The sequence below is a fragment of the Leuciscus leuciscus genome (genome assembly GCF_965113295.1).
Source record: "Leuciscus leuciscus genome assembly, chromosome: 13".
NCBI lineage: Eukaryota > Metazoa > Chordata > Actinopteri > Cypriniformes > Leuciscidae > Leuciscus > Leuciscus leuciscus.
In genome coordinates, this window is record NC_138737.1 from 35132098 (window position 1) to 35157542 (window position 25445).

The window sequence follows — 25445 nt, forward strand, 5'->3', positions numbered from 1 at the left end:
TAATGAGTATAGAAAGCGTTTAAGATATTTCAGTATCGATATGTCTCGAAAAATCTATATTTTTGACAACACTACATTGCACTCAGTTTATTATTTCAGATGCCTTTTTAAAAGACTAAAATTGAAAAATGTGAATATTATATATAAAATTCAACCCGCCAAAGTGGCTAGTAGGAGTGACTGCATTACACGCCAATGCTAAAATCCACCCGCATTTGGCGGGTGTTCATGTCTCTGATGTTTCTTTGATGGCAAAGCTGAATTTTCAGCATCATTACTCCAGTCTTTAGTGTCACATGATCCTTCAGAAATCATTCTAATATAATACATCACACATAACATCAAACAAACATAATACACATTTCAATAACATCTATGTCAGTTTTTTCCTTTTCCAGGACATGCTATGTTTTGTTTGACGTTTTATTTTTTTAAATAAATAGCACGCACTCACCTGAGAAGAACTGGGCCTTGAAGCCCTTCTTGGAGACAGTGTTGTCGGATTTAAACTCAATGCGCATGTTGTTGTACTGAGAGGTGATGGCCTCCGGTTTCTCAGCTCCGCAGAATTTCCCATGCAGTCTGGAGTCGGCAGAGAGTCCGCTCCTCACCTCAACAAAGTCATACTTGCACACCTGCACAGGAGAAAGCAAACCGGAGTCATACAGCAGCCTGCAGTTCACCTTTAAAACATTGCTGGTCAACCACATGTCTTGAGAAAGGTCCTTCTTGATCAAGGTAACCCAAAACACTTGTCTTTTCAGCAGGGTAATATGATAGTGGCATGTATTGCATTGTTTTCTGCTTTGTATTAATCACATCTGCATGTATTATTAGTCACTTTGAATAAAAGTGTTTGATAAATGTAAAATGTAAACGTATAAATCAAAAATTGAGAGAGAAAAGGAGTGGGACATGTTTGTTTTGTAAGAAACAAAGAAACAAAAGTGGCTCAAAATGCTCCAAATAATTCATTGATGATCACAGCTTTTCATTGTGGTTCACAGCACATTTTGACAGTAATGGTTCACAAGCTGTACAGTCGTTTCTGGAACAAATGTTGTTTTTGGCAATCGATAAAGCTGTGACAATTCACACCTTTCACTATTAAACGAGTGCCAGAACAATGAATGAATGTTCCACTTAAGTTCTACTGACAGCATAACTACAGACAATATCCACAAAACAAACAAAAACCATATTCAGAGTAATGCACTTACAATGGACGTCTACGTGGCAAGACATTCCCGAAGGGTTTAAAAGCAGAAACGTGCATCTCGCATTTTAGAAGCACTTGTGTTCATTCTTACATACAAAACATGTGTTTTTGAGCATGTAAATCATCCTTTTAATGGCGGGTGAACATCTGGTTAAATGTTATCAACGTAGCTCTTGTGGATGGAGTAAGAGTTTGCTCCATGTAAACAGTACTTTGAACTAAACTGTATAAGAAATGAACATTATGTAACTATCTGCAGTCTCTTGCCCTATAGACGTTCAATGTATGCCCATTATTGTAAACAGATTTGTTTTTGTGGTCGTAATTATTTTCTGTGGTAATTGACAACATGTCACTGATTTAGTCGATAGAGCGAAACCTGTGTGGACCCAAAATATTCCCAGCTTTAATTTACCCAGCAATTATAGTAGGCTATTAATTTGAAGCTATAAAATGCTCAGGGAAACTTGCAGCTAATTTAAACACGTTTTAGTGCGTCGTCTTATTCAACAGAGTAATAGCTTTTTAAAAAACCCAGCCTGAGCCAACTGCCTCGTTTTCTTAAAAGAAAAAGAAAACTATTTTATTTAGCACTCATTTAATGATGTTGCTGTTATATTAAAGCAATGTTAGTGGCATCTATTAAAATATGAGATATATAATATAACTAGATGTACCGCATCGCGGTACAAAATATGACCGCCGCTCAGGCCTGCACTGGCTTTCCACAAAAATAAATGACGTGGAGTAATTTGGCTGTATTGCGTGTTTATGTATATACCTAAAAAAAGTAATAGTATGTGCATGTCTGTCTGTGTGTGTGTGTGTGTGTGTGTGTGTGTGTGTGTGTGTGTCTGTGCGTGTATGTATGTGTGCGTACATGTGTGCGCGTGTGTGTTTGTGTGTGTGTGTGTCTGTGCATGTGGATTTGTATGTGTGTGTATGGGTGTGTGTCTGTGCGTGTGGATGTCAGTGTGTGTGCATGCTTGCGTTTGTTTGTATTCCTGCATGTGTGTGTGTGACAGTATCATCCTAAACCAGCAACCCTTCGCTCAACAGCACCATCTACAGGCCGATGAGTGTACAGTCACTAAATGTGCACATAAATGAATTTATTTTATACCCCCCCATGGATGAAATTCTACAAAACTTAGCAGAGGATACCCCCAGAGGTTGTCAAGTTAATCATACACATGAAATATGGTGCAGTTCTGAACATCTCCACTGAAGATAGGGGCGATTAAAGCAGAATAATATTGCATTTTCATTTTTTATGGGAGGGGCGCAAATCACAAATGAGTGATTATGGGCTAGGTTGATGTGCCATAAAAATTTCTTCATCCTCGGTGCCACGGTTCAGGTAGTTATTTAGGAAAAACTGAATTTTTTGGGGTTTGGGGGGGCCCAGCGCGGGGGGGGAGTGGCCCCCGGGGACCAAACAAAATTTTTCCGTAGAAGTGTAGTGGGGCTACATGCCCACCAAATTTCATGTTCCCCGGTGCTTCGGTGTCCCTGGTATCGTTGACGAAAAATTTACGGGGGCCCCAGCGCGGGGAGGGGGGAGTGGCCCCCGGGGACCAAACGAAATTTTTCCGTAAAAGTCTAGTAGACGAACATACCATAAAAATTTCTTCATCCTCGGTGCCACTTTTCAGGTATTTATTTAGGAAAAACTGAATTTTTTGGGGTTTGGGGGGGCCCAGCGCGGGGGGGGAGTGGCCCCCGGGGACCAAACGAAATTTTTCCGTAGAAGTCTAGTGGGGCTACATGCCCACCAAATTTCATGTTCCCCGGTGCTTCGGTGTCCCTGGTATCGTTGACGAAAAATTTACGGGGGCCCCAGCGCGGGGGGGGAAGTGGCCCCGGGGACCAAACGAAATTTTTCCGTAAAAGTCTAGTAGACCAACATACCATAAAAATGTCTTCATCCTCGGTGCCACGGTTCAGGTAGTTATTTAGGAAAAACTGCATTTTTTTGGGTTTGGGGGGGCCCAGCGCGGGGGGGAGTGGCCCCCGGGGACCAAACGAAATTTTTCCTTAGAAGTCTAGTGGGGCTACATGCCCACCAAATTTCATGTTCCCCGGTGTTTCGGTGTCCCTGGTATCGTTGACGAAAAATTTAAGGGGGCCCCAGCGCGGGGGGGGAAGTGGCCCCCGGGGACCAAACGAAATTTTTCCTTAGAAGTCTAGTGGGGCTACATGCCCACCAAATTTCATGTTCCCCGGTGTTTCGGTGTCCCTGGTATCGTTGACGAAAAATTTACGGGGGCCCCAGCGCGGGGGGGGAAGTGGCCCCCGCGGACCAAACGAAATTTTTCCGTAAAAGTCTAGTAGACCAACATACCATAAAAATTTCTTCATCCTCGGTGCCACGGTTCAGGTAGTTATTTAGGAAAAACTGCATTTTTTGGGGTTTGGGGGGGCCCAGCGCGGGGGGGGAGTGGCCCCCGGGGACCAAACGAAATTTTTCCTTAGAAGTCTAGTGGGGCTACATGCCCACCAAATTTCATGTTCCCCGGTGTTTCGGTGTCCCTGGTATCGTTGACGAAAAATTTAAGGGGGCCCCAGCGCGGGGGGGGAAGTGGCCCCCGGGGACCAAACGAAATTTTTCCATAAAAGTCTAGTAGACCAACATATGATAAAAATTTCTTCATCCTCGGTGCCACGGTTCAGGTAGTTATTTAGGAAAAACTGCATTTTTTGGGGTTTGGGGGGGCCCAGCGCGGGGGGGGGAGTGGCCCCCGGGGACCAAACGAAATTTTTCCTTAGAAGTCTAGTGGGGCTACATGCCCACCAAATTTCATGTTCCCCGGTGTTTCGGTGTCCCTGGTATCGTTGACGAAAAATTTAAGGGGGCCCCAGCGCGGGGGGGGAAGTGGCCCCCAGGGACCAAACGAAATTTTTCCGTAAAAGTCTAGTAGACCAACATACCATAAAAATGTCTTCATCCTCGGTGCCACGGTTCAGGTAGTTATTTAGGAAAAACTGCATTTTTGGGGGTTTGGGGGGGCCCAGCGCGGTGGCCCCCGGGGACCAAACGAAATTTTTCCTTAGAAGTCTAGTGGGGCTACATGCCCACCAAATTTCATGTTCCCCGGTGCTTCGGTGTCCCTGGTATCGTTGACGAAAAATTCAGTAAGGTGACGAAAAAAAAAAAAAAAAAAAACTTTGACAATCCCTATATGACCGGCTAGCTACGCTAGCGGCGGTCATAATAATATAAAGACAGGCTGGAAGCCATAAGGTAACTGATATGGTAACAATTATGGTAACAGAATAGCTCTGTTATAAACTTCCTGAGGCTTTTTAAATAAACATACATGTAACCAGAAAACTACCCTTCAACTTAACAGAAAATCATGAGTGTATTCGTCATGTGAGCTGCACCAGGCAAAATTGCCTTAAGCTATCAGCAATGAAAAAGTGAGAAAACATGAAGGCAATTTGGAGAAGTCAGTCCCAAAAGCCCTGTGGTGATTCACACTATCGAGCTGAAATGAACCAGACAAACCCACCCCACTGAGAGGCAAAAACCTAGTGCTCACATCGTTCCCCTCAGTCTCGAACACGTCGAAGAGCAGGGTGATGCGGTACTGCGTGGGCGCCACCAGCTGCCAGATGCAGTTCTTGTTGGGCGGATACTCCTTGGGCCAGCCTGGACTGGTGATGGACCCATTCAGCTTGGTGATGAAACCCCCACAGGCAGCTAGAGAAAAAGACAACAGAAAAACATCTTTAAGACAAACGGCAAAAGCTGATTTCAACAGGATCTGTTGACCAATCTAAACCAGATAATCATGGTCTTCAGGTTTACTTGAAAATTAAAGGAATATAAAATTCCCCTCATGCTCTGTTTATGTAGAGTATTGTTTTATATAGAATGTTGGTTGGTTGTTTTCTTTGAAAAGTCTTGTTATCCTTGGCTTTAAACTTTATCTGAAGGCACAAATGTGTGATTTATTTTGAGTTTCTGTTGATCTGCAAGTGGACTCAGCCCCTCCACACACACACACACTTTTTTCCCCTCTACCACGGTTTATATATTTAAATGAACAGTTAACCCAAAAATTAAAATTCTGGCGTCAAAACATCCAAACAACACTGAACACCATTGATATTTTTTTAATTATGTTTTGTGATTTGCAGAAACTCTCCTTTACACTGTGCCTAGTTTACAAAAAATGCTTGAAAATGCGCAAAATATAATCCTCTGACGTGATCCGGGACGCCATTAAAATAAACTATCCACTTGTTTCCGACGCTGGGATCCTTCTGAAGTCTGTACGGAGACACAAACGAGCTGTTGAAACTGGACGTGTCAAAGCAAACGTTCTTTCACTCTTTCATTTGTCCTGTTGTCGACAGACACAAGTGTGTTGAGCATGTCAGAAACTGAACGCCCATCTTTATAATTATCCAGTGTAGACAGCGTCAGTGATTATAATGGGTTCGATGCTCACATCTAGTGTAGGGAAAAAGGACTTTTTAATCTCTAAAACTTGCAGGATGTGTCAATGGTTCAAAGACCTCTTCAAGGCAAATTTGATTTCTCATCTCATGACCTCTTTAATTAGGGTGACCACCTGTTCTGCATTTTGAGGAACAGTCCTGAAATTGGAAGCTTTGTCCCTCGTCCTGCAAGTAGTGCCCCGCTTTTTATTATGTCTGTATTATTTTTCATATTTCAATAAGAAATATGATATTATAGTAAAAAATGTGGCTGCTGTTTAAAAATCCATTTGTACAGCTGTCATGTTCTAGCTAGAGTGGGGGAAAATAACCAACCAACACAATCACAAAGAGGGATTTCTCCTCTGTTGACAACTGGACGGAGCAAAGGAATCAGTGTGGACCTCATCAAAAGTTGTTAAATACAGCAACGCCAGCCAAGACCTCATCAAGACACATACTGGATAAGAACATCCTGATCAAACCTGCCAAATCCAAAACGCATTTAATGTTTGCATAGTCTTATTAAAGAAAAATAAACTAGTCGCTACTTAAGGAATTTTATACTAGCCTGTTAGACAGTTCATTATACCGTATTTAGCAGACTGAATAGGCTCTGTAGAGTAAATTACATTGTATCACTCGAACCCGGTAAAATTGAGTGCCAGTCACAATTAACAAAGCTTATTGGCATTTGAAAAAAAATTAATCATCCAGCGTAATGGCAAATAGGCTTTCCAACTAATGTAAATCAATATTTACATAGTATAATAGTAGTACATTTATCTCTCTCACACGTGTCCTGCATTGGTTGTATAGAAGTCTTATAGGTCAATTAACAAAAATTACTTTGATTATTCAGGTTTAATTCAGCTCCTGACTAACATAACAATAAAAGAAAAAAATGCAAAAATGTACAACACAGCCCCTTAAAAAAAAAGGGAAAACACCAAACAACTCTTTGGAAACTATAAGTCTGCTTAAATATCTCATGCACCACACACCTAGATTCAAAGCACTCTTAAACTTTCAATTTATCAAGCTGAACAGCTTGAGGTTTGTCTAAACAGGCGGAGGGTACACATAAAATAACAAGAACAGTCCTGTTTAAATTAAAATACACAGAGAACAACCCCAGGGTTCATATCTCATCAAAACACGAAGCAGAAAGACAGAGTAGTTTAGTTTAATGCGGTACGATCCAAATGAAGGAACGGATCCCCTACAGCGATTTCCACTGAACACATGCGCTCGGGGAGAGATGTTTCCATGGCTACCATCATGCCGTTTAGAAGCCTTTGGACAGCCCTTGAAGTTTGAGCGTTGTGTACATTTAAGCTCTATCTGTCTCTATTCCCACAGGACTGTCGTGCAGCAAATCTGTTCTACATTGGCTGTTCTGTGAGAAAGAGCGGCACAGTCATTATGATAATGTTGGATTTACTACTGATATGATAGCCACCGGGAAGCTGCGCTCGGCCAGTCTTTCTTTTATCTAATGGACAATCATTTTCTGATCGCTCCAGGCTGTCACGATTGAGCTGTTGAGTCATCTCAGTGCATGTCTGAACAAACAGATTTTTGCTCAATATAGCAGCTGCAGGGTACGTGCTGTCCTAGCAACTGCCTCGCGTATACCGATATCAGCCGACGATACAACACGAGGCATTAGTTGTTAGACAACAATTTATCTAAGAATGCTTTGACCTTTAACCCAAACTGTTTGTTTTTGTGCTTTGTTCAAGAAGAATATGATCCAAACTTCACGGTTATTTGAAGCCACTCAGAAACACAGAGCAGCGCTTTTGTAAGTGTCGTGCGGAGGAGGGTAAAGAAAGCCAGGCAAGCCTGCTGTCGATGTGAGGAAGGTGCTCATAACTTGCTGGCAGCCCCAAGCCAATAGCACAAAACAGATGTCGGCGGTGTGTCAACAGGCAAGCAGGAGTAGTAATTAAGAGGATGCAGTAGCACAGACCGTCCACTAGAGGCAGAATGAGGACACTGCTGCCAGCTGCTTAAAGGTAATTCTTGTGCCATTGAAGTTTCTTAAAGACCCCCTGAAATCAAAATGTAAGTTTTTTGAGCTTTTAGTATGAATATGTTAGCCTTAAAGGGATAGTTCACTTTGAAATTAAATGTTGGTATGTTTTAGCTTACCTCAAGGGCATCCAAGATGTAGGTGTCTTTTTTTCCGCAGTAGTTTCAATTTTGATATTTTTAGGTCAAACCGTTCTTGTCTGTCAGTCATATAATGCAGGTCGATGGTCACTGTCTCAAAGAGCATGCACAGAGTCCAAATTAAAACAATTCCCCATCATCCAAATTAAACAGAATAGAATAGACTAAATAGAATTCGCAGTAGCCAATGCGACATCTAGTGTATATATCTATACCCGCCCGCGCTCTCAGATCATTTGGACGCAGCTGTGTTCAAGAGGTAAAAACGATATAAATACTGTTCGTTTTCTCACACAAACCGCTCGTTTCGTGTCTTAGGCCATCAATGTGTACTTACGATGGGGAATTGTTTAATTTGGATGATGGGGAATTGTTTTAATTTGGACTCTGTGCTTGCTCTTTGAGACAGTGACCATCGACCTGCATTATATGACTGACAGACAAGAACGGTTTGGCCTAAAAATATCAAAATTGAAACTACTGCGGAAAAAAAGACACCTACATCTTGGATGCCCTTGAGGTAAGCTAAAACATACCAAAAATGTATTTCAAAGTGAACTATCCCTTTAAAGGGATAGTTTGTATATGACATTCTTCTTTCAGACGAATACAATCAGAGTTATAAAAAAATAATAATAATATGTCCTGGCTCTTCCAAGCTTAATAATGTAATAATCTAATCTTTAAAAAAATATGGAGTTGTTGATTTGTTACTCTAATAAATAGATTGACCAATGCTGTACAGTAAAATGTTTTCAAACTTATTGGATAGTTAGATTAATGTGTTGCGCTTAGTCTACACTGTCATTTTCTTTGCGCGTGAGAGTTTATTAACATGCGGTGACAATGGCGGATGCACAAAGTTCACGAGATGCAAAGATGAGCGAGAAGGAGAAAAAGTGTCATCTACATCTGAGCCTTCTTCACCTTTCCTCAAGGAGACAGCGAGTGAAGCGGCACCTGAGGCTTCCCATTTCCAGGACACGCATTTTTCATCACTGGACTGTAGTGAGACTTCCACGACACAAATCGGCACACTGCCGAATGATTTTGTTTCAATATAACAGCGGAAACAACTTAAAATACTAATTTATGGTTATACAGATAAGAGTAAGACATTGTATACACTCACAATAAAAACATTGTGCTTTTGTTTCCTTTACATGAAGTCTGTGGAGCTCGTCACAAAAATTAATCGAAACTCAGCATATAGGCAACTAGCAAGCTCTTGCGTGCCATCTGAACTCTTGTTTTGGTTTGGTGCATAGAACATGTCTTCTGCTCTTTTTCTCATTGTGACGGTTAGCAAACAGTGTTGCATTACCGCGCGCGCCCCCTTCTGGATTGGAGTGTGGATTGCCTGTAACTGACTGTATTCGTCATCTGACTGTATGCACCGAACTATGACGCCCATACCGTGACGGTTTGGGACGAATACATGTACCGTTACACCCCTAGTAATATGCATAAATAAGCCTTTTGTAGGTTGATTACACCAAAAGTGTATACATGCTATTAAAACTATTGAATTGTTCTGTTTAAGAAGCCTGACCAGCACAGCAATATTGGGTCAAACAATGGTGTACGTTTGGGGCGGGGCTATCTGTTTGTTTGACCAATAGAAGGCAAGGGGAGTGTTCTTGGAACCCATTTACAAATATACTTTTTACAATTCCAAGCGGTGACATCAGTGGCGCAGAAATTACATCTATAAAAGTTCTCCCTTGGATCCTGGAGCCAAAATCACGAAACATGATTAAGATTAAACTACTATTATTTTCTCATTTCCTAACTTAAAAATCAAGTTAAGAATATTTTGTATTCCCAAAAACACTTAAAGGTACACTATCTAACTTTTGGCACTCTTGCTCCTAATAAACAAAACTGCATTTGTCTTGCAGAAGAACATTGTACCCAGAGCAACTTTTCTCTGTTTATGTCTACGACGAGTCACACTGGTACTGGGATACTCCACAGCAGTTGCCGTCCCATCCAGTCTAAAATAGTCTGAATATAAACATTTATTTGGAACATGGCGGATGTAGTACGTCAAGATTACATTCATACTACTCAAATTTCATACTATATAGAACGTACTGTGGCGGGAGTCCCGAGGAACAATCAGCGTCGCCCTGGCAACACACAAGCGGCACCTGGAGTCACTCACCACGGACCAATCGATCACGGAAAAACCTTCAATATAAGCAGATAGCTCACCACAGACGAGAGAGAAGGATCTCCAATGAAGGGTAATACTTACCGACTCTCTGTCTCGCTTATTCCCCAGACTCGCCGTGACCGATTGGTTCAGCACTTCCTGGACTCACTCACCGGGGTGAACGCGCGTTCCCGCACCCACCCCTCACCGGCCACTGTCACCAGGAAAGCACCAGGGAAGGAAGGATTCACCCAGCACGAGCATCAACGACGCCGTCACCTCACCCACCAGTATTGTTTGTTTTCACCACGCTGTTCAATAAACTCACCCTCCGGGGCTCACTAAAGTCTTTTTGTTCTGTCGTGTCGTTCCCCGCCCGGCCACAAGGTGGTGGAGAATGCGGGCAAGTGAACGGGCCTGAGAACGCCGACGAACAAGACGATCTTTTGTTTACTTCCGGTTTCTTTTTTTCTTTTCAGGCGTGCTCCTCCCCGGCAGTATGGAGGAGCTGGTTAAACAACTAACAGAGGTGAGCGTCCGCCAGCAACAATGTTTTCAGCTCCTGACAGAACAACATGGACAAATTCAAGGTTATTTAGCAGATCTACGCCTCCCGGCCGCTCAAAACGTTCCCCTACCCGATCCACGCGTCACCGCCGCTCGACTACTACCCAAACTAACCGCAGATGATGACATCGAGGCCTACCTAAAAATGTTTGAGTCGGTTGCCCGCACAGAGGGCTGGGCGAGAGGTGATTGGGCTGCAGCACTGGCACCGTTGCTCTCGGGTGAGGCCCAACGGGCATATTTTTCATTACCAGCATCCTCTCACAATAATTATAACGAATTAAAAAGAGAGATTTTAGGTCGCCTTGGACTATCAGCGACCACCGCTGCCCAGCGTTTCCATGACTGGGAGTTTAAAGCCCGGTTGCCAGTGCGCGCCCAGGCTGCCGATCTGATGCGGTTGGCCGAACACTGGCTCTTAGAAGACGCCCCATCACCTTCTCAAGTCACCGAACGGGTAGTAGTCGACCGTATGTTGAGAGCGCTGCCGCGCTCGATGAGGCAAGCTGCCGGCATGAGGGGTCCCAAGACCATCGGTGGACTTATTGAAGCGGTCGAACTGGCGGACGCCACCTACCACCGGGAGGCCGGGGAGCGAGCGCCGCCTTTTCCCCGGAGGGTGATCCAGGAGCGACGGCCGTCGGAGGGCACCCCACGACCAGTACACAGACCGTCCAGCCCCCGCGACGAGCCGATGCCCACTGATCCACCCTCCCCGCCGACCAAGGCATGGATGGCAGGCTGTGTGGTTCACCGAAAGACCCCCCGAGGAGCACCCACGACCACCGTGAAGGTCCAGGGCCGACGATACCGAGCCCTGCTGGACTCGGGGAGCGCTGTCTCCCTCGCTCGACCCAGCACACTGGAACCCCGGCCAAGCTCCAAGTCAACAATGCCCATTACCTGTGTCCACGGGGACACCCGCCAGGTATTTACTAATATACTTACCTTCCATAAAGGTGGAAAAGCCTGGACTCTCGAAGTCGGAATCCTGAAGGACCTACCAGTACCGCTGCTGTTGGGACGTGACTGGCCGGGGTTGGACGCCGCTTTGGCCATCGCCACACAGCCTGCTCGTCCGCGTCGGCGCCCACGTCACCAACCGTCGCGGGGGTCCGAGAGCCATTCCAGCCTGCTGACGTCCGGCAGTGGAGGAGAGGGTGAGTCCCCCACTCATAACACTAACCTCTTCCATAATGTTTTTCAGCAGGTTACTGGAGGGGGAGATTTCGGGAAAGCCCAGAAGGAGGACGACAGACTGAAACACTGCTGGCGACAAGTACGCCTCCTAGAGGGCCAGGAGGTCCTTCCAGCACCTCACCCTCTCCCTTACTTCGTCGTCCAAAACGGTCTGCTGTACTGTGTCGCGGAGCGGCGGGGGGAGGTTAAACATCTTCTAGTGGTCCCAAAGAGCAAGACGGAAACTGTCCTCGAGTTGGCACACTCCCACCCCATGGCCGGCCACCTGGGGGCCCAGAACACAACCAAACGTATCCGGGACAGATTCCACTGGCCGGGGCTCGAAGCAGAAGTAAAAAGGTTTTGCCAAGCCTGTCCCATGTGCCAACGGACGTCTCCCCGGAAACCTCCCCCCAGCCCGTTGATCCCCTTACCCATCATTGGGGTGCCCTTTGAGCGGATCGGGATGGACATCGTGGGGCCGTTGCCGAAGTCTGGCCGGGGGCACGAACACGTTCTGGTCATCGTCGATTACGCCACCCGGTACCCGGAGGCAGTCCCCCTTCGCCAAGCCACCGCCAAAGCCATCGCTCGTGAGCTGTTCCTGCTCTTCAGCCGGGTGGGTCTACCGTCGGAGATACTGACCGACCAGGGAACCCCGTTTATGTCCCGGCTAATGGCTGACCTCTGCCGGCTGCTGAAGGTAAAGCAAGTAAGAACCTCAGTCTACCATCCCCAGACCGACGGGCTCGTCGAGAGATTTAATCAGACATTGAAGCAAATGTTACGAAGGGTGGCTGCAGAAGATAAAAAGGACTGGGACCTGCTTCTTCCTTATGTTCTATTCGGCATCCGAGAGGTACCACAAGCATCCACGGGCTTCACTCCATTCGAACTCCTTTTCGGACGACAACCCCGTGGTCTCCTCGACGTAGCCCGAGAAGCCTGGGAACAGCAGCCGGCAGTATACCGGACCGTCATCGAACATGTTCAAGACATGAGGAGTAAGATCGACCGCGTCATGCCATTAGTCCGGGAACACTTGGTAAAGTCCCAACAAGCCCAGCAACGTCTCTACAACCGGGCGGCCCAACCGCGGGAGTTTCAACCAGGAGATAGAGTGATGGTCTTGGTCCCCAATGCAGCATGCAAGTTCCTAGCTCAGTGGCAAGGCCCATATACCATAGAAGAGCGAGTCGGCCCAGTCAATTACAGGGTAAGACAACCTGGTCGTAGACGAACCGTCCAGCTATACCATATCAACTTGTTGAAGAAGTGGGTCGGGGATCAAGACCAAGCACTCGCTCTCACCGTCCCAGACCCCGTGGTTGTGGACACCAACCCTAACCTCTCCGCCGCCCAAAAGACAGAGCTGCGGCACCTGGTCGGTCAGTTCCAGGACGTCTTCTCCGACAACCCCGGCCAGACTAACGTCCTCTCCCATGACATCCACACTCCTCCTGGCGTCGTCATCCGGCAACGGCCCTATCGAGTCCCAGAGGCCCGCCGGCAAGCTATAGAGGAGGAGATACAGAAGATGCTCAAACTGGGGGTAATTGAACCATCCCGGAGCCCATGGTCCAGCCCGATAGTCCTGGTGCCTAAACCGGACGGCACCCTACGTTTCTGCAATGACTACCGACGCCTAAATGAGATCTCCGACTTTGACAGCTACCCCATGCCCCGAGTGGACGAACTTCTGGAACGCCTGGGAAGGGCCCGGTACATCACCACGCTCGACCTTACTAAAGGCTATTGGCAAGTCCCCCTCTCCACAGAAGCCAGGCCCAAAACAGCCTTCTCGACACCCTCTGGCCACTGGCATTACCGGACCCTTCCCTTTGGCCTGCACGGGGCCCCAGCGACGTTTCAACGCCTAATGGACGTGGTACTCCGCCCTCACCAATCCTATGCAGCGGCCTACCTCGACGACGTAGTAATCCACTCGGAGGCATGGGAGGACCATTTGGAGCGACTCCGGAGGGTGCTCTCCGAGCTCCGTCGGGCTGGGCTAACCGCCAACCCCCGAAAATGCCACCTAGCCATGAACGAAGCAAGGTACCTGGGTTTTACAGTAGGAAGAGGACTCGTCAAGCCACAGGAGAACAAGGTCAAGGCAATCCTGGACGCCCCAAAACCCCTCAACAAGACCCAGGTACGTGCGTTCTTGGGGTTGGCGGGATACTACCGATGCTTTATCCCCAGTTTCTCCTCTATAGCCGCCCCCCTGACGGACCTGACCAGGAAGGGACAGCCAGAACGGGTCAGCTGGACTAAAGAGGCCGAACAAGCCTTTCAACACATTAAACAGGCCCTGACAACAGAACCCGTGTTGCGTGCTCCAGACTTCAGCTGTCCCTTCCTGCTCCAAACGGATGCTTCGGACACGGGATTGGGGGCCGTGCTCTCCCAAATACAGGAGGGAGAGGAGCATCCGGTGATATACATCAGCCGTAAGCTGTCCCAGGCCGAGAGAAAGTACGCAGCCGTGGAGAAAGAAGCTCTCGCCATCAAGTGGGCAGTCCTGGAGCTGAGGTATTATTTGTTAGGCCGACATTTCACTCTCTTTACAGACCATGCTCCTCTGCAGTGGATGGCCCGGGCGAAAGACACGAATGCCCGAGTCACAAGGTGGTTCCTCTCGCTCCAGGACTTCCACTTTGATGTGCGCCATCGGGCCGGTTCCAGCAACACCAACGCAGACGGTCTCTCTCGGTCCTGGGCAGCGTATTCAGGTCTGTCAGGGGTCACTCCCCTCCCACCCCTGGTCTCCCCTTTTTGTTTCCACCTCCGGGACAAGGACGTCGCTTGGGGGGGGGAGTGTGGCGGGAGTCCCGAGGAACAATCAGCGTCGCCCTGGCAACACACAAGCGGCACCTGGAGTCACTCACCACGGACCAATCGATCACGGAAAAACCTTCAATATAAGCAGATAGCTCACCACAGACGAGAGAGAAGGATCTCCAATGAAGGGTAATACTTACCGACTCTCTGTCTCGCTTATTCCCCAGACTCGCCGTGACCGATTGGTTCAGCACTTCCTGGACTCACTCACCGGGGTGAACGCGCGTTCCCGCACCCACCCCTCACCGGCCACTGTCACCAGGAAAGCACCAGGGAAGGAAGGATTCACCCAGCACGAGCATCAACGACGCCGTCACCTCACCCACCAGTATTGTTTGTTTTCACCACGCTGTTCAATAAACTCACCCTCCGGGGCTCACTAAAGTCTTTTTGTTCTGTCGTGTCGTTCCCCGCCCGGCCACAGTACTTTTTTAAAAGCGTGAGGTAAATTAAAATTTAAATATAGTTCCTACTCAGAAAGTATGCGCTTTCGGACACAGCGATGGTGTACCTTATAAGAATGTTGTTATCTTTTTTTTTTCTTTTTTTTATTGTTGTTATAACAAAACTGAAGAAGAATTTGAATTCCTGAGTAGAATGTTCTTAAAAATCTCTGTAAATAAGTTAAAATTAATTAATTTGGGTTGTTTCAAGTATTAAACATTATAATATAACTCTAGCTATGGTAGCACTTTATTTTACAGTCCTGTTCAGCATGTAAATACTATGTACTTATTAAAGTTATTAGAATAACTGTGCAATAACCCTGAACCTACCCTTAACCCATGTAGTTACCTTATATTAACCACTACTTTCTTAGGTAAGTACACTGTATGTACACATACTGTAAAATAAAGTGCAACCCCTTGCTATATATATATAATACATTTAACTTTTTTTGGGAATCTGCACTAAAACTCTGAATGATCGGTCATAATTATCCGTGACGTGACTTTTTGCGGAATTTGAAACTCAACGACAACTCTACGAAAATGAGTGAAAACAGGGACCTCATTTTAAATTGAATAATTATGAAAATTTTCAGCTGGATTAGTATTATTACTAATGCAGTGCAAAAATACAGCCTTTGCGTTGATCATTGAGTCTTGGGAAAGGACTGCCATACAATCAGATTTTCTTAAGTAAATATTTGAGAACTTCTTACGAATTTTTCTTACAAACCTGTAAAAAAGTGATGTCATTGCCCTAAAACAATTTTAAAATGAATCTTTATAACCACACACAGGGTGTTTGTACAGCTTCGCCTCGATGCTACCGTATAATGGCGCCATTATCATTTTAAATATGGCACTGGCCTGTAACCAGCAAAGCACTGTTCACATACTGACCCTCGCAACTCCGTTTGTCCGCCGCCAGTTCGTAACCAGGGTCACAGGCACACTTGTAACTGCCGAGCGTGTTGACACAGCGTTGCTCACAGCGACCGTTGTCGGGTCTGGAGCACTCGTCCATTTCTGCAACAAGAAAAGCAGCAGAACTTAATGAGTTACAGTATCTTACAGGAGTGATGCTATCATCTGAGGAGATATTTAATGCTAATATTGTAGCATTAGCATTAATGGCATTGTATGATTTAAGTCAAAACTGGAAACGGATAATAGCAGGGCTTATTTTTTTTTCTTTTTGCATCATATTGGTGATTGGCCAAAAGTTGTATATGTGCATTCCTGAATTTCACTGAAAATAAATACAAATATAAAAAAGAATAAATACTAGCTATAATGTAAACTTTCAAGCTATAAATTGAAGTAAAATTCCGAGCTTTAAAGCCAATCATCAAAGCTCAGACATTTCCATTGATAGAGAACAACAAACATCAAACCTCACCTTTGAAGAAATTAGCAGCAAATCCAGCCTTGTTGACAGAGCCGTCAGACACAAATTTCATCCAGAGCTGATTGGAACTGGATTTAATATCATCAGGTTTGTCATAACCACAGAATCTGCCCAACAGCGGGCTGCTTTCTGAGTTCCCATCTCGAACCTCCAGGTAGTCGTACGCGCAGTTATCATGCCTCTCAATCTTGGATTGGAAAGACAAAAAGATAATGGAGAAAAAGGGAATGGAAAAACTAAATTTAAACCTGAAAGACCTAACATGTATTTCTTTTCTTTCAAAGCAAGACGTGCCATTTACATTTGATGGCAACCAGCTGCAACTGTAACCAACCTTTTCATCAAAGTCAAGAATATCTTAAGAAAAGAATGAAGCAGAAACAAAATTGAATGTTTTTCCCGTTTTCATTTAAATGGACAGATCTACAACATCACTGTTTCTATTTCAAAGATCATGGGGAGTTTGAGTTTATTTACACCAGCTGGTTAGAGACAATCGAAACTAAACTCAGAAACATGACATGACATATCAGCCAGACAAATGACACTAAATAAAAAATTATTTAAAATGCAATTAAAGGTTACAATATAAAGTTTGAAAGCACCTAGCAAGTAGCAACTATATTCAGTTTAAAAAAAAATACGATGTGATGGACTTCCCATTAAAGTCAATGGGTCTCATTCACTAATAATTGTGTGGATTATTTCATAATTGTACGCACAGGAGATCTTCTCACGAAAAATCTCCGCCTAATTCACAACACGCTTATACGCACATTAATTTGTTCTTAACATTGTTCTGATATTAGTGAATTTGGAGTATTCTAAATGAGTGGCCGCGAGGACAAGGTTAGTCATTAGCATAAAACACGCCCAAACCATCTCCATAAAAGGGCTTTACGCAGACGCTTTCCTTTCAGCCTTTCGTCACTCGCGTCAAACTTGCGCTGTTTGCAGACAGCCCGATCCTCGAGCAATGCCAAGTGTGCCATTCTCACCAATTCTCACAATAAACACCTTTAATACAGACCCAGATTACAGATACGCTCTGTACACAAGCGTATATTATTCAGAGAAACCTCGCAGCTGAAGCTATAACCCTGAGCTGGGCTGGATCTGGGCCGACACCATGTTGCTGTCTGGGAACGCAGCTTTTCTTACTCTTTAACTGTAGTCTATGATGGAATGCATTAAAGATTAAATTAAATTGTATTATTTAATAATTTTATTATATAATTTTATATATGGGTTATATAATACAATTAATGCAAAATACTTCAATATAATTATAGTCGTGTTAGGATGAAATATAACTTCTTAACACGATTAAGGCCGTACAGTGTAAGTGCTTTTTGTGTGGTTTCAGTTGTTCCTATTTTTCTGTAAATTAAGTGAATGAGACCCAATGTTCATAGAAATTTCATTACATTTGATTGATATGTATGCAGATCCATGAACAATGATGGCTTTTTTGTCAAGCTGCGTTACAAAATGGAAATGCTCACATTATAAGAACATCTGTTATATTCTTATAATATCTGTTATATCCTTATAATGTGAGCATTTCCATTTTGAAAAGCAGCTTGATCCATCAGCAAGTGAGTGAAAAATTACGCCATAAATAAAAAAAATGTAATAAAATGTGTGGGTTTTTTTCATTGAAAAAGTACTGTGTACAACATTTGTTGTCAGTTAAGGCCCCGATATTCTGACCGTGAAGTTCTTTTTCGTTCTTTGTTTAGGGGTAAAACGAAGTTCGAAATACGTGACCAGCGATATACTTTTAGCGAACATCCGACACTTTTCCAGAAAGTTGGCTTTAGCAAAGCTGTTTCGAATTCCTAAAACGAAGTTCGTTTCGGCCAGATTTTGTTCGTATTGACGTCACATAAGTTAGTTCTTCGATTTTGCTTGAAGTATATCAGGGCCTATATTAAATTATTTATTATTGAGTTGCAGCCCTATTTTTTCCAATCCTATTAGGTTTATTTCTTGTTTAGGACACACTCTAACATTAAAACATGGTGTATAAACTAGGGCTGTTTATAAAAAAAAAAAATGTGCGATTAATCGCGATTAACAATCACAGAATATGACAGAGTTTGGATTTAAGGGTTAGAATAGAAATGTCCACCTCCCAAAGTTACAGGTGCTTGTGCCATTGTAGATGCTCAGTTTGATAAACTCCCGACTTCTAAGATCATCTAAACTGCGTGATGTAAATTACACTAATGACGCAACATCACGTGCTTCAGTAATTTATTTTGCATGACATTTTTTGCGTTAACGCGTTGACAGCCCTAGTATAAACAATTAATTACATGCTTATTATGCAGTAATAAGAACTTTTTTTTCCCAATCATACCTCAAAAGACTGGAAGGTAAGGCCTACGTGGTATCCCTGAGCCACAGTGACCTTCCACACACACACTTTGTTAGGTCTGTAGTCATCTGGGTAGTTCGGGGACTGAATTTGACCATTGTCTTTCTTCACCTCCCCACCGCAAATAGCTGCAAGATAAAAGACAACAGTGTTCACTTCATTGTTAACAATCAACATCATCATTTCTTTTTTTTGTAATATAGACCTATAAGTACCAGAGGGACGGTGAGCCTGCAAAACATGACAGTACAGCAAGAAAATCCCTTTTTTCACAACAAAAACTACAGGAAAACGATATTGTTAGGCGTTTTCCTAATGCTGGGTACACACCAACATTTTTTTTTAACATCTTATGAGATTTTCAAAATGTGATAGACCACAAACATGAAAAAAAAAAAAAAAAGATTTAACCGTTAGTGTGTGTGGTGTGCCATGATGTGACAAAGACAGCACACCACACACGAACAGATTTTCAACCAGACTCTCGACTGTGAACACAGGAAATCTCGCAAAATCTCGCGAGACTTCAGAATAAGCATGGCGGACGATATGCAGGAAGAAATTGCGATGATAGTGTTTGGAATGATTTTCACAGAGAATTCACGAAAAAATGTAACTTTTTTTTCCCATCCCTCCATCTCTGCTGTCCACATCAATTTCACTTTGTGCTGCGCCATGACTGCGTTTGTTATGCTTCCGTCTTCCATCATCTCGCTTTCTGATTGGATATTGTCCTCGGGGTTCCCCCCACACATCAGGATTTTGGATTCGTGATCGGGGCGGCTCCGATGTTCTTCCGAGCAGGTTCAGAGACTCTTAACACACCTCACACCAAGGGAAAATCTGATAAAAATAATCTGTAGAACCATCAAGATAATCGGGACATAGCTAGGATTGTCGGAAGGGGGGAAATCGGCCCAAAATCAGCCCGATTATCTTTTGGTGTGTACCCAGTATAATGGAAACTCTCAGTATATCAGTTACAGATGGATTTAGGTCTGTGGGGCAAACTCTTATTATAAATGAATTTGACAATGTTTTCTGTTGACAGGTTATTCTGAGCACTCTGGACTCGCCCTAGTCAGTGACCATGAAATTGCAGCCTTGAGCTAATTTTGCCCCAAACTCTTTTGATTTTAGAAAAATGTATGAGAAACGCAAGGCTACTGCCACAGCAAATTATTAAAAATATGAATGTTTACATGAAAATGTCAATAGTATGAGCTCAAGGCACAATTTTTTTGACATTGTGTGTCCCTGTACTGGCATGTCTTAATACACATTATAAAGTATAAATACTTTGGCATCACCAGGAATGTTTTTTCAATTGGGATGGTGGCACTTAAGCTGTACTATACATACACAAGTACAATAGTTCCTCTTTATAATTTATTCTATGCACAATAGTACATATTTTAGACTATTTAATGGTTGTTGATTTGGTTGATTGCTGGTACCTTCATAAACCACAGAGAAGCCCTTTCCCACCCAGTTGCTGCTACTGCGAAACTCAATCCACAGGCGGCTGTCTGTAGAGACGATCGGCTCGGGCAATTTATCCCCACAAAATCGACCTGCATACAGAGGTACAAGCAAATTATTCAACTTTAATTATCAAGCTTCACTATTACTTGTTTCATATTCCTCTTCTGAAATGTCAGCGGTTCATCTCACACCTTTCAATGGTGCTTTCCTCCAATATCCATCTCTGATTTCCACATGATCATACCAGCATAAATGGCTCCGGTATAAATCCATAGATGTAAAGTTCAGAATGATCTTGGGAAATAAAACAAAAATGGTCAATTGTTACTAGAGAAAGTTTAAATCTGTGCAAGTGTAATGATCACAAGCAATATGTGGAATTAGAAGCAAGGAGGCTGATTGTCTATAGGCTTCATAATTCTGAAATGTGCCTCATTTTGATTGTTAAGTCAAACTGTGTGGAGGTAGTTAAGTCAGATTCATAAAGAAATCTGGTTCTTTTTAATGATACAATCGAAGCATTCTGTAGAGTGTAAATTACTCCACTCTGAGCAGGACATTTGTTTTGGAGTAAAACTATATGGTGAGAAATGTAAATAACCATATTTGACAGAATATTTTCTTTAGTCGGGCCTCTTAAAATTGTTTTAAAGTCCCTCTGTGGTGAAAATCAAGTTTTTAATGTTGTTTATATGTCTATGTGCAAATTCATAAGTCAAAACCATTGCTGAGTATTTTCTCCTTAAAACTCTTTTGTTTCTGACGTCACAAACTACCTTGTAACCAATCAGATCAACGTGTGATCGTCAACGAGTGGATCTCTGAGCTGGAGTGAGTGAGTGGAGGCGGGGCTAATTTGCATATTCATAGAACCGCCTATACTAAATGAGGCAAGGGACTAGAGTTACATTTTAAATCTATTTTAAATGTCATTTTGGTGATCAAAGATGAGTTTTAAGGGATACAATTATTGTGAAATGTGATAATGTATGTGAAAAGTAGTTGAAAATGGTGTGTGAAGAAGTGTTGAATCAGTGAATCAGTTTTTTGAACTCGCTCACTGAAAAGAACGGTTCGAACAAACAGATTAACCAAAATGATCTTGACTTCCCAAATCTATGTGGGACCAATATTGTTGTTTATTCCATAAACAATCCTAATGCCTAAAAACATTTCTCACAACTAATCAGAGCGAATCATCAGAGCTTCTGGTGGCTTCACCTTTTCTCCTGGTGTGACAGAAATTCTCCATATGCAGTGCATATATGCTGAATAACCATTCGGAAAACCAGGAGAAGAGAAGTTCCCACTACTCTCCTGCAAACTGTCTCCACATCCTAAGAAAGAAAAAGAGAGAGAGAGAAAGAAAGAAATGTCATTAGCTGTCAATGCTCAAAAGGAGTTGAACAGTTCAATACACAAAAACAAGATTATTTGATTAGTTACACAACGGCCCACAATGACAGTACGCTCCTTGTATTTAAAACATTGTTGTGCGTCACAGAACACAACAAAGACAAAAGACCACGAAAAAGTCTGGATTGTCTTTCATAGTGTGCGCCTTGAGCACTTTCATGTTATGAAGCACATCTGCTTCTAATGTTACACACCTGCCTAATATTCACAGCATAGAGCAAGAGAAGGAAACAAAAGTGGTGCAAAATTCGAACAAAGATTTTCAATTATACGGTGCTGTGTGCAATTAAAATGAAAACACGGGCAGCGTACTTTATTAAATGTGTGATTAAACGCTCTAGTGGTCACTGTGGAAATACACATGGCAAACCAGCATTGCTTCATTAAATGTTAAAATACCAGCAGTTTCACGATATATTCATATAACTAAACATGTGCAATCTGCTTAATGCTGGGGTCCTGATTACCCTTTCAAGTCATTATTGTGCAATAATGAGCAACTGGTGGAACATTATCCTGCTTATTACATGACTATTACATGACTACTTCACCCCCCAAAAATTGACCTTGTTTAGTGGTTTACACTCCTTATATTATCCACATGTGCTCTGCACACATGAGTTAGTCAGTCATGTTAAACTAGAGTAGCAAGAGCAGAGATTCTTCAGGCCAAGTGTGGAGTGTCTTCAGTGTTTAGGACCATTACCGAGCGGTCTGGCAAGCCACAGCAAGTGACAGACACAGGCAAGGAATGCTGTGCAAGATATCTGCAACACTTACACCTCGTTTTCCCAGAATGTGATACGGCCACATCATCCAGCTGTATGGATACGTCATGTGACACAGGCTCCTCCACAACAGGCCTGTCAGAACTTTAAAAACTGAGAGCCATATTTGTAAAATGAGCAACAGTCCCAGATGAGAATATTTATGGGTTGTTTTTTCCAGTAAAGCCATGCTAAAGACAAATCTCAATATAAAACTTCCAAAAATTCCCATTACAGCCCTACAATGTGTTTGACAGGGTGTCAATTATTATTAGCAAGAATTTTTCAAAATCAAATGTAAGACTTTTTAAAAGACCTTTAAGATTTATACTGTATATCCAAATCAACTGTATGTCCAACAACTCAAACAATCTCAAAATTAATCATAATATAGATTTTTTACTATATAGGCTGCAGCACACATTTAGTGAGGACTTGCTATCAGCAAACAGGGTAACTATGTTTGAAACTATGTTCTATAAGAGATATATATATATATATATATATATATATATATATATATATAGTACTGTGCAAAAGTCTTAGGCTTAGTTCTTCAAACATTATTATTGTATCAGAAAAATACAGTATCAGTCAACCCCTAATACGAATGTATTGATGCACACACCAATTTCAATACATACATTATATATACAGTACTGTGCAAAAGTCTTAGGCATGTTAATATCCCCCACCCCCCCCCCCCCAGGTATTAACATGCCTAAGACTTTTGCACAGTACTGTATATATAATGTATGTATTGAAATTGGTGTGTGCATCAATACATTCGTATTAGGGGTTGACTGATACTGTATTTTTCTGATACAATAATAATGTTTGAAGAAAAGTAATAAACAGAATATTTTGCCATTACCAGTGTTGGGTGTAATGCATTACTAAGTAATCAATTAATTGAATTACTTTTCCCTTGAAAAAGTAAAGTAAGAGATTACTCTTATTTTTTTTCTGTAATTTAGTTACTTCTGATGTAATTGCATTAAATACTGTAAAGACTATAGAACAATTCTATATATAAAACAATAGTAGTGTCACGTTTTGAGTTTGTTTTTTATCTGTTTCTCTGTTCTGTTCATGTTTGAGTTTCTTTTTTCTGTTGAGGCTGTTTATTAGTTCATTTCTCCTCTGTTCTCTCCCTGTTTGTTTCTATGGTTTACAACCATTCTATGGTTAAAACAAGTAGATTTAACATCAAAAATGTCTAAAGTTAAAATTAGTGTTTTTAATGAAATCTTCTCCCTTCAAATACTTTGGTCAGTTCAAGAATAATGTATGCAATTTTATGTTATTTATTTTAAAGAATCAAAGGAGCCGTTTCGTGTCTATCCTTGTGTTGTTCAGTTGGCCTAGGTTGGTATGGGATTTAGAAAGTACGGATAAGTAATGCAATTAAATGAATCTTGTTTTTAGAGAGAGTAATTAGTACAGGAATCTAATTACACGGTCAAAGATGTAATTCACCCTTCGCCTGGAGTTTGATTGACAGGCGATCTGACCAATCATAATCTGCTTTCAGCAGAATCCGCCATTTTGTCCCACAAAGCAGTCAGGAGAGTTAGTAGATTAACGCCGGTGGACTTGAACTTAAAAAATCAGTGTGTACTGACGTCTTTCCGCGGTTTAAACAACATTCCTTCCGATGTTCATTCATGTTTATTTGATGCTATAAATTAACTAGAAGGAATATATGATCGGTTCACAAGCAGCTTTAACTGAGGCTCTACAGCGATCTGTCAGACACATTAAAGAGCCACAAAACGGTATTTATTACTTCAATGTAAAAAAAAAAAAAAGAAAAAAAAAAAAAGATGTGACATTGTTTCATATCAAAATTAATAACAGTAACTAAAGGGCAGTGTTGGGCAAGTTACTTTTAAAAAGTAATTAGTTACAGTTACTAGTTACTTCTTCCAAAAAGTAACTAAATTAGTTACTCAGTTACAAATTTTAAAAGTAACTAGTTACTTAAGAAAGTAACTATTGCGTTACTTCCAAGTAAAATTAAATTTTAAATGCTCAATTGTGACCCCACCTCTACCCCTCTTTAACAGAACTTAAAATACATGTGCATGTTCAATTATTTATGATAAATCTGAATATTATAATGAAATGTACACTTAATACAATACATTATTAACAGAAACATGAAACATTGTACACACATCAAAAAAAAAAAAAATGTTGCTGTGGGACAAAGTGAGACTAGCCTCCAATCAAATGCCATGTATGTAGATATTATGTTTATATAGTGGATCAATGCAAATAACACAATAGATGTTTTGGAACGTTTGATACCTGTCTCTCGTTGACTGACTGGCTTGTGTTGTTCCTTGTGTGTCCTGTCCTGTCCGACTCTGCGTTATGATGGGTCGTTCGCAATTCATGAGCGTTAGTGATGATGGATCGACTCGTTCGCGAATGAGCTTTTGATGGGTCGTTCGCGATTCGCGAATGAGCCGACTCTAAGAGCCGGCTCTTTTAGGTGAACGTCGGGAGCTGGCTCGCATATCTGAAGAGCCGACTCTATTTTTACAAATTTAGCCTATAGAAAATAAATAATTATGTAATAAAAATTTAAATATTATAGTCAAAGTCATTTAAAGAGCCATTGGTGAGCCAAAAGAGCCGGCTCTTTTCAGTGAGCTGAGTCAAAAGAGCCGAATGCCCATCATTACTATGCGTGCTTTCGAACACCCGCCCAACTCTACCTCTGATTGGCTTACAATGAAATTTTACTCTACCTTAGCCAATCGTCAGCATTTATGCGCTTGTCTCGTGCTCTGTCCACTAACCAAGGAAGAACAGTAAGAAAAAGTATTTGCCTCTCGCTCAGAGATCTAGTTGGTCTAATGAAAAAAAAACAGCTTCATCAGTTGTTATAGTAACGCGACGCATTTTTTGGCAGTAACGGTAACGGCGTTATTA

General features: G+C 42.5%; 1 protein-coding gene across 1 annotated transcript in view; it reads right to left on the reverse strand.

The window, feature by feature from the left end:
- Positions 1-25445, reverse strand: part of bmp1a (bone morphogenetic protein 1a) — a 100141-nt gene that overhangs the window by 13096 nt on the left and 61600 nt on the right. The window contains exons 8-15 of the mRNA XM_082188693.1: positions 21541-21656; positions 20511-20613; positions 20292-20408; positions 18817-18962; positions 16443-16638; positions 15944-16069; positions 4765-4925; positions 455-635 (exon numbers count right to left, since the gene is read on the reverse strand). Of these exons, the coding sequence (XP_082044819.1) occupies positions 455-635; positions 4765-4925; positions 15944-16069; positions 16443-16638; positions 18817-18962; positions 20292-20408; positions 20511-20613; positions 21541-21656 (1146 nt within the window). The remainder of the gene's footprint in view (positions 1-454; positions 636-4764; positions 4926-15943; positions 16070-16442; positions 16639-18816; positions 18963-20291; positions 20409-20510; positions 20614-21540; positions 21657-25445) is intronic.